Source organism: Sparus aurata, chromosome 2, assembly GCF_900880675.1.
Source record: "Sparus aurata chromosome 2, fSpaAur1.1, whole genome shotgun sequence".
Taxonomy (NCBI): domain Eukaryota; kingdom Metazoa; phylum Chordata; class Actinopteri; order Spariformes; family Sparidae; genus Sparus; species Sparus aurata.
This window is the reverse complement of record NC_044188.1, coordinates 3,460,105-3,478,368: the sequence shown is the minus strand read 5'-3', so window position 1 is coordinate 3,478,368 and position 18,264 is coordinate 3,460,105. Positions and strand designations below refer to the sequence as shown.

The 18,264-nt window shown below is 44.2% G+C and overlaps 1 protein-coding gene across 1 annotated transcript; it reads right to left on the bottom strand.

The window, feature by feature from the left end:
* Positions 1-1,869: 1,869 nt before the first annotated feature.
* LOC115573346 (WD repeat-containing protein 20) lies at positions 1,870-16,430 on the bottom strand. Its single transcript, XM_030404098.1, has 4 exons — positions 15,635-16,430; positions 11,071-11,253; positions 8,937-10,346; positions 1,870-7,591 (listed from the first exon to the last, which is right to left on the bottom strand). Exons 1-4 carry the CDS (start codon positions 16,043-16,045, stop codon positions 7,544-7,546), a joined length of 2,052 nt encoding a protein of 683 aa, XP_030259958.1. The 5' UTR covers positions 16,046-16,430; the 3' UTR covers positions 1,870-7,543.
* Between the last annotated feature and the right edge of the window lie 1,834 nt (positions 16,431-18,264).

Genomic DNA, 18,264 nt, shown 5'->3' with positions numbered 1-18,264 from the left:
CCTTTCAGCTGACGCGTGGAAGGGTACTTTACATACTTCATTAATACTTCTGTACTTTTAATCAAGTAAAGATTAGTTTAGTATAACTAAGACAAATGTTTAACCTTATGTTTGGATTTAAGTTTTAAAAATTGTTTGTATTATTTGTCTGCGTTTTTTTAATTAAGAGTTATACTGTTGTTGTTTTTTATTGAGTGTCATTGTTGTTTTTTTAATCACTGTAGTCAAGTAAAAAGAGAAATCAATCTTCACGTTTAACTGTCTGTACACTGTTATTACATACATATATTTGATAAACAGTGCTTCTTGTGTGTTGTTAACATTAGTCTATGAACAGTAATCCATCAATAAGAATTGATAACTAATCAACTGTTAGTTTAAAGTAATTTATCCAGAACAATTACCAGTATTCGTTTTTATGTGACAGAGGACTTGATTTGAGAAACATTTGAGTTATGTGACACTTAAAACGCTAGTCTGTTCAAACTTTTCATACAATAAAGAATTGAATTTGGCCCCAGTAACCCCGCAATCCCCTTGAAAAAGGAGCGATAAAGTGGTAACATCCCCGCGACCCTGACGGAAAAGCGGAAAGAAAACGGAACGGAACGGAACAATAAAGAATTGACTGATTAAAATTAACAACAGTGTTAGAAAATAAAAATATGAAGTGGCTGTAGCATTAATAATCACATTAGGTGTAAAACCTTAAAACCTTTTTTCTTTTTCTTTTCCTTTACTTTCTCCCTGGTCAAGAAAACCATACATCTGATTATTTTGTTTTTATTGTATCATAAGCAATTAATTAATCTAAGAACAGTAATCTATCGACAGCAAATGATAACCGATCAACTGTTTAAGTCGTTTATCCAAAATAACATCAAGTATGCTCAAATTTTAGGAGGCGCCAACACAGACCATAATATAAATTTATTTCCTGACAGTGCTTTTATTTTATGATAACTACACATTTCCGGTGTTTGTGACTGTCTCTGACGTGACGCAGTTGGACACGCCCACGGTGAGCGTTCGGAGGACACGCCCTCGTCACGTCGACCACCTCCAGTGTTTTTTGGGTGTTTTTTGGGTGAAGGATCATTTTCTTCCTCCTGAGATGAAACAGGCAGAGAAACTGACTGTGCTGGTCTGTGGCGCCCTCTGTCGGCCAGCATGAGAGCCTGCAGCCTCTCAGCCACCTCTGAGGAGAAGTTCTGTTTTCTGATTTCAAACCTGAAATAAAACAGCAACTCTGATTTGTATTTTTCTAAACAACTGGCAGCTCTTTGTACTGAGTCAAAAGAAAATTACCATTACCATAACTTTGATTTAAATTAACTTTAACCTGATGTTTGACAACTTAAACAATTTTTCAAGAGTCTTTTAAATCATTTTTTACACCACATGGAAACTAATGGAAACCAGTAGATACATGGGACAGTCGAAAAATAAATAAAGACTTTCAGCATAGTTTCTAAAATAGTCTAATATAACATTTATATGACTTAAAACATGTAAAAAAAAAAAACAAAAACTGATATGTTCATTTTAAATACCAGGATAGAAGTGAGTGACGTTCAGTTATACTAATACTCAATAACCTTTTATTTGAGCATTTCTACACTGATCAAAATGTTTTAAATAAATTCAAATTAATGTGGTTCAAAATAATCTAGACTTAGTTTACTATACCGTGACATCACGTCTATATGGCCACACACTGAACACTGTATGTTGTTTACATTTTTTGTCATGTATATTCTATAATCGTTATTCACTAGAATGAATTGCTTCCTTTATAAACAATATTCAAAGCACCATCTCATAACTGAAACTAATAAATAATCGTCATCAACACACGACACAGGACAGTTTCAGGTTTAACGTTTTAATAACAGGTCTCCATATACAAACTGGATACAGTGACGTCATTCTGCTGTTATAACTTCCACCAGAACAGGCATAAAGTGTGTGAAAGCGTGTGTGACGCCGTGTGTGTGTGTGTGTGTGTGTGTGTGTCGGGTAGCTGTATGGTGATATAGATGATGCATATTTTATACACGCAGAGATATAAAACAAACAACCTGAAACAAAAAGTGTTGCTTGATTCAGCCTGAAATGTCAAAATAAACATGAATGAGATGTTTGTTCCCGTCAGACTGAAAGTTTTAAGGATTTAAGAGGAAAACTTTCCGTGAACTGTTGCATCCTAACTTGTGTTTTAATCTTTATCGGCTCACGTTTTTTGTCTCGTTTGACTCAACGCTGTTTGTTTCTGAGGCGAGAGGTGAATTATCAGATGTAGCATGAAATACAAACAAAGATAAAGTCAGTCCTGAATCTTGATTAACGAGTGTTCAAGTAGGATTTCTGTCATTTCTAAGCAGGATGGTGTTTAATGAACATTTGTTAAGTTGATTCTTGTTTGTTAGACTTTGAAGACCGACAGCAACATTTGTTTATCAGACGTAAAAACATCTGAGTGGAAGCGTGAAGGGAGACGATGTAGATCAAAAACAAAACAAATACATAATGTGGGAGATTTCTTTTCTCTCTGAAAAGTTAAATTAATACTGTATCCAGACTTTTCCTCACTTCAGAAGCAGAGTCATCATTATTCTCCTCTTTTGTTTTTCTGGTGCCTGAATACACAAGTCAACAAGAGAAATATTAAAATAATGTCCAGTCCAGTATTTATCTTCATAGTTAGTTGGCTTGTTTGTTTTCACAAGTTCACACAATTAAATGTTTCCGTCTTGTTAAAGTCGTCCTGACAGCTCGCGCATCGCGATTCAAGTGTTTTGTGTCTCGACAAACCAAAAACACACAGAAGAGAAACACAGTAAGTTAGTTATAGTTTTGTATTTTACATTTTTTATTTATCTTAACTCAGTTTAGTTTCCCACATGGGTTTTCTGGCTTCATTTTATGTTTTAATTGTTTAAAAATGTTCAGTTTTAGTTTAGTTTTTATTATACCTATGTGATTATATTTGTAAGGGGCAAGATTTAAGAAGTTGAGAACATGAATTACAATAAATCACAACAGTTTGTGAAGGCAGCTGTCAGAATATCTCAAGAAACATGTGGACTCATAACCCAAATTCAAGACTCAAACTACAAACATTTCCTATATTTTAGTTATAATATTTTTAAAGTTAGTTTTTATGTCAGTTAACTACAATATTTTTTCTTCACACCTGGTTTTAATAAAGACGGTGTGAGACTTGTTGGACACCTACATTAGAATATGTCTCGATCTTGTAAGACTTCTGGTGATCTGATTTCTGATTCTCAACTCACTTTTCATTAAAAATGTTAAGACCTGAGCTCATTGATGAACAGAGGAAACACAAACACACTCACATGCGTATTGGAAAAACAAAAGAAAGAAAGAAAGTGAGAAATGAGGATGTAAAGAGAAGAGAAGAAGAGAACTCACTTGGAACACACGCTGAGTTTTGGGGCTTTGCATGCTGTGTGAATACTAATGACTTGCAGTCAGAAACACATTTGCATTCTCACACCACAGATGTGGACAAAAGCACTTGTGACCACCAGGATTTGGCCTGAGACATTAAACCAGGTGGATTCACACCCGTTATTACGATGTCAACTAATGAGCCAATCAATTTCAACGTGAAGGTGTGAACAGGACCTGTGAGACCAACAACGACATCCGACTGAACTCAAACACTAGACTCATCAACACTTTTAGCTGCACAACCTGTCTGGAGAAATTAAAGCGTCTGTCTCAGGAGAGAGCTGATCTACGCTTTACTTCATCTTCATATTAGACAGAATTATAATCCATCCAAAGAGAGCAGACCTCGTGATGAAGCGTTCATTTAAAGCCTCAAAGCTGAGTTTGAACCCAGAGCTCGCTCAAGACGCGCTCAGTCGACATGCTGTTGCCACGGCAACGCGGACGTGTACACAGGGGCTGCAACAACGCCGTCACGCCGGCTCGAACACGGAGCCAGGAACCTGCTGGTTTGTCTGTCTGTGGCTCCAAGGGCACAACCTTGGCTCCTGCAGTCCTGGAAGTTGTTCTGCTATTTATAGGATGAAACGTCAGACAGGTAACTGGAGAACTCGCTGAAAAAGAAAAAGCAAAAAAAAAAAATGCTGATAGAAATACTGCCGGCTTCCTCCTGCTCTGAGAGTTTTCAACCCAAATAAGAGCTATGTAAAAAGAAAGAGACAGATGTGTTCAGGAACACCTCACCAACATCTCTCTGGTTGATTGTTTGGAAATAAATAGTTTGGCACCGACTAGTTGAGTATCAAGAAATTGTACTGAATTCAAATCCGTTTCAGAGCTGTGCAGGCGGGAAAGGTTCAACTTCCTGTTTCAGAGTCGGGACGTCGAGATATAAACATGTCCACAAATAAGGAGATCAGACGGGTGACATCATCACAGCTGCACGTTAGCATGCTAACTTCAATAGCTATCTCTGCAACACGATACAGAAATGTCTCACAAATAATGTCAAAACTGTTCATTCTTCACATTCTGTTGAATTGAAGCAAATTTTTGAATGAAGTTTTAGAATTCTTGCATATCGGAAAATTAACGTTTATCCTGTGCATCACCTTAGCTTAGCATGTTAGCATGCTAACATTTGCCCAGTAGCAGTAAACAGTCAGAAAGTCGAAACTTTTTGTGGGTCATGAACCAAAATACTGTCAAAAATTATAATCTGAGCGCTGGATTAAAAGTCAGTATGTTTCCTCCGAACAACACGTCCATCCAAAAGTTCTTTGTTTTCAGTTTAAGACATCTGTTCTGACAACTCATTAACTGGGACAGACATGAGAAACACGAAGTGCTCGAACTGTTTCTGAAGCTTTGGTGCTGAGAGCAAAATAACAAACAGAAATCAGATGAATGAACATAATGTCAGAATGAATAATGCAGCGGAAGTCAGACGGGACATTCAGCCTGATAATCAGGAAGTCTGTCGAAGATGAGACACGTCACGCAGCAAACGTCTCCTCTCGTTGTTGATGATGCCTCAAAATCTGTTCATCTCTGCACGTAAAACAGTAAACTGATAAAATAAAATAAATACAAAAATCACAAGAAACATTTTGGCAGGAAGCCCAAATCTGCAACAACAAAAGGTGGTTTCTGTCTGCAGCGTGTTTTAGTTTTGTTAGATGTGACCAGAATCTGAACAAAGATCCAACGAGCACCAGAATCAGTGAGCAGAATCAAAATCACAAGGGAGAAAATTCAAATCATGACATGAACTCATTTTCTGATGAACACCTGTTAAATCCTCTGGACCAAAAATATCAAATGAACAGTGGAGTTGTGGGTAGAGCTGCAACATGTAATGGATCCACTGTTAACGATGATAAGATTACTAATTGCTGATCGATTAATCTTTAATGTGGATATTTTCTTATTTCCTTCCCCCGTTATGACAGTAAGCTGAATATCTTTTGGTTGTGGACAAAACAAAACATCTGTGGACGCCATCTTGGACTCGTGGAAACACTGATCTCCTTTTCTTTTTTTACAGCTCATCGATTAATCGCGAAAAAATAATCGTTAGTCGCAGCTCCATCTATGGGAGCTGTGAGGTCAGAAGAAACAAGACAAAAACACCTCTCGTCTCTCACGGCAGCTCAGGATGGACGGTGGGTTTATTGTATGTGCAAATTCTTGCAAGAGGCAATTCAGGTGCAACAGGAATGGAGTCCAAGACACAGTAAATATGATGCTACACCATCAGGGGATTGTGTGTGTGTGTGTGTGTGTGTGTGAGCGAGCAGTTGGACGTTCGGAATGTGCAAGAGTGTGTGTTTGTTCGTGAGCAAGTTATTCATTAAGACGCTGTTTGTCCACGTATGATGTTCAGGAGGATTCGGATGATTCAGAACCGTTTCATTCGGACAGTCAGCCGAAGATTTTCAGCCGAGCAGCTGCTCTGAATATTTGCTCTCTGTGCTCGACTCGGGCCGGTCCCTCTACAAAGTCACACTGAACCCGAAATGTTTGCGCTTCAGCCGACGAGATTAAACGCAGCTCGCTCTCGGGGACAAACTGGAGAAACTCTATCACGCGAAATAAAAACACATTGACATCTTCAAGTTCCCTAAAACAGCAGACATTCATTTTTTAACTGTGGTTGCTATGTACAATAGAAGGATCTTCATATATTAATATTCTTCATCTTTCCTGTTTTTTCTTCACTTCCTCGCTGCCAAGTCATTATTTCCATACATGTTCGTCCTTTTTGTATTTATAGAGTATTTTCAGTATGTACATTATAAATAACTACACAGTCTTGTGATAAAATAAATAACTTAAATACAATGGCCGTGGCTTTTGCAGTGTCTTTTGCATGAAGGGGAAAGAGGAGGAGGAGATCGGGTGAAGGACGAATGAAGTGTGGCCTGCTGTTCGCTCCTTCAGGGCTGCAGAATGAAGGGATAAACAATCTGTTCGACGCAGTCTTTCTGCAGAGAGTCACAGGCGGGTAACGTGAAGGCAGAGGGCCGAAGAACTGGGAGGAAACTTTACTCCCACAGTGGCAGGAGGTGGGAAACTCTCCCTGAAGACGGTGTGGTGTTGCTCTACTGCTGACCGCCATCAAAACATCAGGAATCAGACATTTAAGATTTCTTACTCATGTTAAGACTTCATCTTTGTACTTGATGTGCAAAAAATAGTTGTAAAATCAGTTGATCTGCAGACTCAGATCGAACAACTTAGTCATGAAATTTGAAATTTGAACAAAACACTAAAATAGTAGCAGCTCAGAGCCATGGTTCAAGTTTAAATACATAACAGGCCAAAGGTGTGTGGACACATTCTAAATCTTGTTATTCCAAAACCAAAGAAGTCCTCTGCTCGTTTGGATAGGCTGTAACAGGACAATAGATACGGGGGTGTTGGGCTGAAAATGGCGCACCACGTTACGCGGCGCCGCTTGCGACCAGTTAAAGCTCTCAGTCGGTGTTAAGTTCCTCCACCAAGACTGGGAAAACCATTTCTTTACGAGCCTGCCTTTGTGCACGGTGGCATCGCCATGTTGAAACAGGAAAGGCTGAATGAAGGAACGCTAATGTCTAAAATATGTTATGTATGCTGTGGTATTAAGACTTCTCTTCACTGGAACACACTGGTCTCACCCAAACAAAGAAAAACAAGCCCAGATCAAAGGAGTGTCCACATACTTTTGGCCACATCACATGTATTGTAAACAAGAACCCAGCATGTGCTGAGCTACAGGCTAACTACCCTAAGTCAGTCTGAAGACTTCGTGTTAGTTTCATACTGCACGTGTCAAAGATTCAGGAAGTGTTTCCCATCAAACTGGCAGCTGCGGGAGTGAAACCATTAAGGAACAGGGTTTGGGTCATGGCAAGTACAGAGAGTAATACTGAGGGTTTAATACTGCAGTGGTAGGTGGGGTGCGGTCTCTGGTTGTCGGCCCCTAACGTGACATTTGACGATCAGTAGAAACGCAGTTGGACAGAGGGAAGACGAGGAGGAGATGGAGGGAGGGATGAGTGCAAAGCTTCTCCTCCAGCTATACCACTGTGCCACTCGGAGAGTTCCCGTTCTGTGCTGTCAAGTTCTGAACAGAAAGACAAAACATAAAAGAAAGTTTAGACACTAAAAACATTCAGACCAAGAAGATCTGCGCTCCACTTTAAAGTGCAGGAAGATAAAAACAGCCAACTGTTGCCCAGGAGAACAGGTGAAATCATCTCCAGCTGTTGAGTCATAGTCTTTGAAAAGTGCAGCCTGAAATATCCACCAGGTAAAAAAATCTAGTCAACAAGCTGTTGACTGACCTGTGAGGAAAACAAACTTGTTCTCTGATATCACAGTGAACTTACAAACTTACAAAAGTTCATAGCTTCACTGGCAAAACAGACACAAATTGGATAAAACCTAATTAAAGGGATATTCCGGTGTAAGTTTAATCCATGGTCTAAATCACGGTGAAACTGTGTTAGACTCCCTCTCCAGAGATCACGTTAGCAGACCGCTAATTTACGGAGTTTTATCAACCTCAGAAACGACCGCACGACAACAATACACTGCAGTAAATGGATCCAAATATAAACCGCCACCAAAAAGCCACAAATAATGCTCAGAACAGCACCAAACTTCAGCAACAGTACAAATAGGGTCTCAGCACATAGTCCGGGGCATCTAACCTCCGCTAGCTTAGCTGGATTTCTACTGAAAAGCTGACTAAATTTACCACTCTTCTGCAGCAGCTTCCTGTTGACGGGAAGTCCCGACGAGTCGATTACCGAGTGCAGTAGAGTTCCGCGGCTCATGGATGAAAATGTATGATTATGACTCCATGGAAAAGCAATCAAAGTTCATATGTGTCTTACCTGCCAGTTTATAACAGTTATTATGTAGAGCGGACAGGGAAAAGAACGGAATTGAGCATTTCTAACCGCACTCGGTAATCGTCGCGTCGGGACTTCCCCGACCCGGAAGCTGATGGAGGAGAGTTGAAATCTGTTTTTAGCTTCACAGTAGAAATCCAGCTAAGCTAGCGGAGGTTAGATGCCCCGGACTATGTGCTGAGACCCTATTTGTACTGTTGCTGAAGTTTGGTGCTGTTCTGAGCATTATTTGTGGCTTTTTGGTGGCGGTTTATATTTGGATCCATTTACTGCAGTGCATTGTTGTCGTGCGGTCGTTTCTGAGGTTGATAAAACTCCGTAAATTAGCGGTCTGCTAACTTGATCTCTCGAGAGGGAGTCTAACACAGTTTCACGGTGATTTAGACCATGGATTAAACTTACACCGGAATATCTCTTTAACAATTGACCATCACCTTGGGACTTTCGACTAAATGAAAAATCAACGTATCAAAAGAAAATAATTGTAAGTTGTAGTAAAAGTATTGACTGTAATCTAACATTGTTCCTATGAAGAGTTAATATAAGACGTACCGCCTTCCCCGGCCGTGCCCAGGTGCAGATGAGCCCCTCCTGGCAGGCCGTGATGATGCAGTCGTCCATGAACACCAGCACCGTCAGCCTCTCGTGGGCGATCTTCTTGCACACCAGCGGCTCCAGCAGCGGCACCTCGTGCATGCGTGGGCACAGCGTGGTGCCCAGGACCTTGGCAGCGTCCAGCCGGTTGCTCCTCGGCGCTACATTGATCTTGTCGTTGCTCTTGCTGATGTTGCCCAGGCTGTGGTACCTCTTGTGCTCCTTCTCCACCCCGCTGCTACAACCGGACTTGTCCGACTTGCGCTCCTGGAGTGACAACGTGGCAAAGCGACCGATGCTGAAAGGGGTGCTGTTTCCTGCGTTGCTGCTCCCTCCCCCTCCCGTTCCTCCCCCGCCGCCCTCCGAGGCACCCGGGCCCTTGGAGGCGTTTGCCACAGCGGGGTGGGGCAGAGAGTTGGAGCGAGAAAGGGAGCGAGGAAGCGGTAAGGGAAGCGTTGGCGGGTTGGAGGTGCCGGTGTTAGTGTTAGGCGGGTGATGGTGCCCCTCAACCCCTCCACTTCCTCCCCCGACTGTAGTGCTGTTGACCCCGCCGCTGCCAGAGTTGGACAGCGAGGGTCCAAAAGTGTTAGTAAAGGCACGGGACAGCGGCAGGCGCGGGTACAACACGTCATCCGTCAGGTCCCACAGACAGAACTGAGTGTCCTGCCCCACTGAGCCGAACCGGTATGTGACTGCTGCCGAGCCGCCACCTTTAGAGCTGTGGCGAGAAAGACGCGACAACGTGCTGCTTGTTCGGACCCGGCCGAAATGCATGGAGTTATTTGGGGCCCCCTGGTGGAGGTCCTCCTCGCTGCCGCTCAGCTCCATAGGCTCTTCATCTTCCAGGGAAGTCGTGAAGGGGTCGAATGCCACCACATTGACCCAGGACTTGTGGCCGTGACCTCTCGCAACCACGCGGCTTTCTGCAAACGACCAGACAGTAACCAGATCGTCCTCTCCACCTGTGGCGAGATATTTCCCATCAGGGCTCCACGACACGCACAGCAGCCCGCCAAAGTAGCTCTTCATCACCCCCTGCAGCTCCATCGAGTCAAAGTGGAAGACACGCAGGCAGCCGTCCTGGCCCACACATGCGACGTGCACACCATCCGGTGAAAACGCAAACTCGTTGAGGCCTCCCTCGCCCACGGCCCATCGTAACAAGGGGTTGCGGGGTGTCTTGGTTTTGCAGGCGTAGACGGCGAAACCTTCACCCTGCCGCAGGAGAGAGTACTGCGGGGCCGTGGTGCCACACGGGTGGTCCACGTTGTAGAGGTAGAGGTGTCCGCTGGCGTGGGAGGCCAGGAACAGGTTCTCCGACTTGGGAAGCCATTTCAGGCACGTCACCTTGGATTTGTCTATCAACCTCTGGAAAACAGGGAGGAGGAAGTGAACCGAAGGAGAAGGAAAAGAGAGAGATTTTGATGAGAATAGGGGAGAAGAAATGGTGGAAGAGGTTGAGAGAATGGATCAGAGAAAAAGTAAAGATACAGATCTACAAGTAGTTTGATTTTTAGATTCTGTTGTGCTTTTGTGTGGACGCTATATAATATCACCGCACTGCTAGCAAAGTGGGTGATCTAAAAACACTAAATATGTACTACTGATACAAGTGCACACATGAAGGAAGCTTGGGAAAAAAGAGAGGGTCTGTAGAGATTAAGAGCCAGGCTGCAGCAGAGACAGTTTGGCGGCGGCGGAGAGAGAAAACCAGGAAAGAAAGAGACTTAGAGAGGCAAATCCCAGCGAGGTGAACGGATTCGGGAGACACACAAACACAAAGTCAGCATGCAGCAGTGCGCACATGCACCCCCCCAATCTCCTAAATTCAATTGGGAATCCCATTAAAGAGAATCTCATTAAACAGAGAGAGGCAGTTCAGAAGACGCATTGTAGGAATGTGAGAACAACAAAGCAGAACGCCGAGGACAAGGTCTGAATTTCATGGCTACATCGCAGCATCCAAACTGGGGCATAGAAATCGATACAACAATGACAAATTACTTGTGATGTATTATAAGAGGGTTTAATCCCCGGACAATTTCCCCAAAACACAGAGGAAGACAAAGACCAACAGAGTGAAATATAATACCTCCTCATTGAAGAGTTTACTGGTTTCCTTCTTGATGGGGTCGAGATACTGGACCTGTCCGGCCGAGAAACCCACGATGAGAGCGACACTCTCGGCTGTGGCGGAGTACTGGTTGAAGTCGTGACACGTCGGCTGAGTCCCTTTGTAGATTCTCTTGTCTATCGGCTTGCTGAGGTCTACAGCCTGCAGACAGAGAACCACGGTACAAAACAAATCATCAACCAGGAAGAGTGAAGTTTCAGGGACGTTCTGAGGTTCTTTGGGGGGGTCAGTCGTTCGTCCCGCAGGACGGATTTGAAAGCAAGACTCGCTAAAACTATTCACAGTATCACAAACATCTGCCGGCAATATATCTCACATTTCTGGGCCCATTTATTATTCGGTGATATGTTTTTATTCTTTTGACAAATGATCGCCAAGCTCGGGTTGACAAAAAAGTCACAGTGAGATATTTCCACGGCAGCCGTATCAGAGTCTGCTGGAAAAATACAACATTTTTCATCCGTACAAAAGATCAATGGTGAGCATCACTTTCTGGTTTCAGAATAGAGGAGAATGGGTTTCTTTGCGAGCTGACATTCAACAGTCATTCAGGGAGAAATCCATCAAACAAGATTGTCCCCTCTTTTCATTTCTCATTCTGTACTTCGTCGGTTCCTTCCTCCTCTCCTCGCCACGAGAGGAGAGAAGAGTCGAGGCAACAGGCATTCAACAAAAAGAGACGCCCAGACTTCAGAGCCTTTCAGAAACAGCGTCACGACAACTTAGTATTTACTTTGAATCTAATTCAAAACACGGCACAATGTGACAAAGGTGACATCGAGGTGAGATGGCGCTACGCAAACGGCGACGAGCAGAGTTTGCATATTCAAGCCGTCTGTCACGCCTCTTACAGGTCACAGGGGTAAAAATGACATTTGCAAAGGGTACACCTGTGCATCCTCGCTCGCAGCTCCTCCAGCGAGCCTCCTCTCACATTTAAGGAATTTAGACATCCGTCAATACGGCACACTGAGATCTATTTCCAGGGCAGGAGAACGGAGGAGAGAGGAGATGAGGAGATGAGGAGATGAGGAGATGAGGAGGCACCAGCAGCGGCCACAAAAGACCAGAAAGCAACATGGCTGCAGGAGCATTTCTACACTGGAGACAGACTTGCTCATGTTTTTGTTCTATGTTTCAAACTGAAAGGTCACACCTGATCTCTCTCACACACAATAATGCTAATAAAACACAAAGAACATATTCATCGTGACAAATAAAACACAATTTACCGACGAAGGACCTGCAATTACCGAGATCAAAACAGGACGAGCTCACAAGTGTTCATGTCCCTTTGAACACTGAGGAAGAGTTGCTTTCACTCATTATTCCTCTCGTTCACAGAAGTGTTTTGTTCTGCATGTAAAAACACATTTGATAGTTTACATGAGCTGCCAGCAGTCTGTCAAATCAAGCATGCACACACTGTTCAGGAGGAATACAAAGAACATTGATGCATGCAGATTTTGTCTTGGTTTAGAGAGTTGTTGTGTGCAGGCGGTGATTTCTACAGGGACGTTTCACGAGAGGAAAGCATTCTAGGAAATGTTGGAAGTCAACAGGTGAAGGAGAAGAAGACGAGGCAACACTGTTAGCAATGATTAACGATTTGCATATGAAGAGACGCCTCGACCTCTGGGTGTAAAAGCAGACTGTGTTGGAGAGGGAAAAAAAAATGAAATGCGAGTCTCGTTCGAAAACGATCCAAGGGCGCGATGTTGGATTAAAAAGAAATTGAAATGTGTTCGTGTTGCAACCAACACAAGTCGTTTACTGAGTCCGTGTCACACCTGCTCCATCCAAACATCACCTGTACGCACTCAGCAATCACGGCAATACTGTTGTTACACTGTCATGACTAAAAAAAAAGACACTTTCAAACTAGTTAACATGTTTTAGTTTTTGCTTACTGGGAGTTTTAGTCAGCAGGAACCCCCAAAAATCTATTTTACACATCTACATCAGAGAATAACGTCTGGAAGGCTTCAAAAAGGTGTGATTTGTAAAATATGGTCAGAATTCAAAAGGTAAAACTCAGCGAGCATGAAGTCACAGCAGGAGGCAGAGAGAGACAGAGGTGGACATCAGCAGGAGGCGAAAACGGGGTGTGGAGTCAGAATATTTCACTTCACAGACGTGATCGTGGAAAAACGAACGAGTGACGAATGAGTTAACGAGGCCGTTCAGCTCGTCTTAGTCCAGGAAAAGAGAGGAACTTAAACTCAGATGGTGCGTGGTTGTATTTTACTGTACGGAGTATTTCCTTTCTTGACATTTTGTTAGTTTATTTTATTAATTCATTGCACTAAAAGCTTTGAGATGAGGTGTAAAGCTGCTTGAACACCTCTCAGGTACGAAGTGACATCACGAGGCAGCACAGGACGGAGCTAGCTGGTTAGCATGCTAGCAGACCTGGCCTCATCTTACAAATTGCTCTTTAAGATCAATAATCAGCTCCACTGCAGAACTTATTAAACAGATCGTGCATCTACCAGATGTGACCGATCAACATGTCTTTATCAATGACATTATAAGATTCAGTGTTTCCTCATAAATGCTTTCATTCATTTCTGCTCTTTCTTTTTGTTTTCCTTGTATTGATCTTCTGTCTGTTCACTGATCTGCTGCCTCTGACACGTTCCCATCCTGCCTGTGAGTTCTGGAGTTGTATGCATGTTCTGGGTAAAGTGTAAATGGATCGGACTTCATGGGATCAATGACGTTGTCCGAATCTGAGTCAAACGTTCTGGCTGGTACACAACAACATCTTGTGCCGGACATCAGATCTCTACCGACCTGCTGCTGGAAAATATCTTAAGTTTTGGCATCAAGAGAGGAAGAATCGGATCAGCGCATCAGAATCAGAACCGCTTGCCTACAGATTCTACGTTCAGTAAATGTACCGCAAGATGAATTCTACCTACATCTCCCTCTGTGTTGGCAGCAGGCAGCTTTAAGGTGCAGCAGCTTCCCTCCCTGAGTGTTTCTAGGTGGCATTATCGTCTGAATTCACTCGGGCTGCTTTCAGTTCCCCTCTGAGAAGCAGCTACCGACAACACCGGACAACAACACGAGTGCGTTCATTCACTCGGTCTGTAATGGAGTCAGAAATGGCAGCAGGCTGGATCAGCAGTCAGCCTACATTTCCCCAGGAGATTTGGTGGCAGACGAAACAGCACAGCGAGAGATGGTTTCATCGTCCTTTCGCCGTGACATCGTTCAATCATCTCCTCCACGACATAAAGAAGGATGTAAAGTCGTATAAATTACTTTGTGTTCTGCTGCCTGAGCTCACACACGGACTGACTGCTCACTCTTCTGACGACGATGTGTCTTCAACCTGCTGTTTGTCTGTCACTTGCATGTGAATACAAACATGTGATTTCCTGCAGAAATCACGCGACTCGATGAAAACCGCAGCAGATGAGCCGCCGACATCACTCCTGGCAAACTGACCACATTTACCGTACATGTGGATCCAACTTATTATGACTCAGATGATAGAAAACATTTCATCTGAAGGTGCGTCTGTGACTCACAGTTTCCCTCATTGATCCGTGGATGTTAGAGGAGGAGAGGCTTCTTACATTTGTCCTCCAGCTCCTCCTAAATGGGTAATTAGCATTCCTCATTAAGGAGCGAGCGGTGCAGACCTCTAAGTATTCAGTGGTGCATGCTAGCAGTGCTAAAAACAAGCTCAGTGAGGAGAAGCTGGAGGACAAACGCGGACACAGCTCCTTCTTTTAGGCACAAATCAAATGTTGGATCTGTGAAGTGAACAGCAGCATTTTCACAACGACGTCTGACTGTTCACAGAGAGACACAGAGACATGTGGCGATGCACACTGACCGATGAAAAAATCAACAGTATCTTGAACACATCCTGCTGGGAACTGATTCACCTTGCAGACACACAGCAGCTCCAGACAAAGAGAGAGAGAGAGAGAGACTGATCTGAGGTCTGCTGATCACTCATACTAACAGAGAAGCAGCCCTCAGTTCACATGGTGCCAATAAAACATGCAGTGAATGGAGAGCTGTCAGCTGTTTCCTGCTGGTGTAGTAACACTGGTGATGCTCCACCAGTGGATGCAGCTCCATCAGTGGATGCTGCTCCACCAGTCTGCTCCTGCTCCATCAGTGGATGCAGCTCCACCAGTGGATGCAGCTCCACCTGTCTGCTCCTGCTCCACCAGTGGATGCAGCTCCATCAGTGGATGCTGCTCCACCAGTCTGCTCCTGCTCCACCAGTGGATGCAGCTCCATCAGTGGATGCAGCTCCACCTGTCTGCTCCTGCTCCATCTTTACACCACAGAGCACCATATAATGTGATGTGATTCTGTTCTGTGCAGCTCTGAACACCCAGAGAGACTCAGGTTGACAGGATGACGAAACGCGAGATAACGGCATCACATTTAGCTGTGCAGCTAGCATGCTAGGCTAGGCTAGGCTAGGCTAAACCCTGACAGTCCGATCTGTCACTCCGGCCGGCAGCAGGAGGAGGAGGAGGAGCAGGCTCACCTTCTTGATGTTGGTGTACGTGTAGAAATACAGCTCCCGGCCGATGTTGAAGCAGACCCGCTCCGACTCCTCGCTCGGGTCTTCGGGCTGCAGTTTGACCATGGAGACCCGGACCGGCGGCAGGAAGCCCGCCGGAGAGGAGTTGGCTGCGGCATTGGAGGAGGAGGAGGCGGCGGCGGCTGCAGCGGCGGCGGCGGCAGCCCCGGGCCCCTGCAGCAGCCCGACCCCTCCGCCGGGTATCGGACCGGGTCCGGCCCCTGGGCCCAGCGTGGCTCCGGCGGACGGACCCCGCGGCAGCCCGCCCCGCTGCTGCGAGTCCGAGAGGGTGAGCAGCTTGTAGAAGCCCTCTCTGGTCCGGAACTGGGATTTAATCTCATTGATATCCTTCAGAGCGCCGCCATCTCCGGCCATTTTTAGTACAAACAAGCCGCACAGGAAACTGAGATTCTGACCTGGAAATAATAAAGATAGAATAAAAAAAAAAAAAGTCCTAGAAGAGAAATGGGAGAGGCGACGGCGAGCAGCAGCAGCCGAGCTCAGCTAGGCCGGACCAGCACACCCGGTCCGATCCAGTGCATCTTACACCAGTACCGGCGACCAAACCCCCGCGACCTGATGGATGAAGCCCGGCAGAAAGCCCGTCTGAGCCGGTGTGAGCATCATCTTCGACCGGGTCTCTGCCTCCGTTCATCCACTGTGCGTAAAATACGTGCGATGATGCGTCGACGGCGGCTGCTGCTGCTGCTGCTGCTGCCCGGCACTGCGCACTCTCCACGGGGGTGTCGGGGGGTAAAGAGAGGGCATCCGGTCCGGACGACCAACTGAGCACACCCCACATTTAAAGGGGCACATGAATGAATGAATGAATGAATGAATAAATAAATAAATAGGAGTTTGTGTAATCATCTTATTCGTATTGTGAACAGTTTGAATTGTCTTCTTCAACACTGTACATAACTGAATATAACATATCTGTTTCTTACAGATTGCTTATAATAAGCTCATTTTCCCACAGACATCTATTCGTATTTCTGCCTCTAATTATTGTTCAGTACGAAAAAAAACTATACATGTTAACACAAGGAGTCTGGCAGTCTGCACAGTTCCTAACATATGAAAATCACTGCATGAAGGCCTTTGGATTTACACATCAGGGAGACACTGTGGCAGACAGCAGTATATGTCATGTTCTGTCTCTGTTCATTATTATTATTGAATGTGATATGCAGTGTGGTCTAAAGGGCTGTAGTCAGTGCAGCCTGCTTACAGGTGTCACGGATGATTGCTTGTTATTCAAGTCGAGGCGAGACAAAAAAAAGTTGACACATTCCTCATATAACTCTGTATATGTTATTATTGTTGTGTTTAATGTGAAACACGCTGAGGTATTTGAGCACAGTGGAAACTTTGAACCTGACATACAGTGAGAGCTGAAGGTGAGATAAATGTCAGGCTGTTAAGGTGCTATCACTGATCCACCGAGTTGACTTCCTGTTATTGTTATCTTGTTATTATGCCACTTGTAATATCATCTGTCATTGTTATTACCTTCTTCTGACGAGTGTCCAGTGAGAGCCTTCCTTAGAAGGCTACGTTTAAGTCACTTGAAGCATCTATATTGACACAAATAAAAGACTGGAAAGCTCCTCGTGTCAATCAAAAAGAAAGTTATGGTGTCCAAGGCAAAAACTGCTAACCCCGAGGGGCTAGATTTTTTATATTGTGGTCGTCAGGTTTATTAATCAATGATTGAGGGAATTGCGGACTCATCGCCAACCGAAATGAGCCTTAGTCCGAAACCAAGCTGTTTTCAAGCCGGAATCGAACCACAAACCTCCGCAGGTCGAGAGCAATGCGCAAGCGCACTGAGGTTAGATGCACACGCAACTTTAGTTTCCACTTAGCCATTGTGACTATTTGAGACAGGACGTCGTGGATACACAGGTGGGAAGTAACGAAGTAAAAATACTTTCTACTTTTACTCTCTACATTTAAAACCACAGTTTTGTACTTTCTGTTCCTTACACTGTCAAAAGACGCTCGTTACTTTTTCAACCTCCGCGGATGACGACACGGCGTATAAGAAGTAACCAGAGTGGTGCCTGTCACCTGCCTGGGACCTACGTGATGTAATTTCAACCCTTTTCTCCTCACAAACTTCATTTCGTGTTCACAGTCGTAGAAATTGGAGTTGTATTCACAAGACTTCGTACTGACAGTTTTTACTTCGTTACTTCCCACCTGCGTAACATAGCCTATAAAAGCCATATCCACGACGTCTTGTCTCAATTAGTTACAATGGCTCAATGGAAACTACAATTGCATATGCATCTATCCTCAGTGCGCTTGCGCATTACTCTCGACCTGCCGAGGTTTGTGGTTCGAATCCGGCTAGAAACAGCTTGGTTTGGACTAAGGCTCACTTCAGCTGGCGATGAGTCCGCAATTCCCGCCATCATTGACTAATAAATCCAAATAAACCGGTCAAACGACCCCAATATAAAAAATCTAGCCCCTCGGGGTTAGTAGTTTTTGCCTTGGACACCATAACTTTCTTTTTGATCGGACACGAGGAGCTTTCCAGTCTTTTATTTGTGTCAATATAGATGCTTCAAGTGACTTAAACGTAG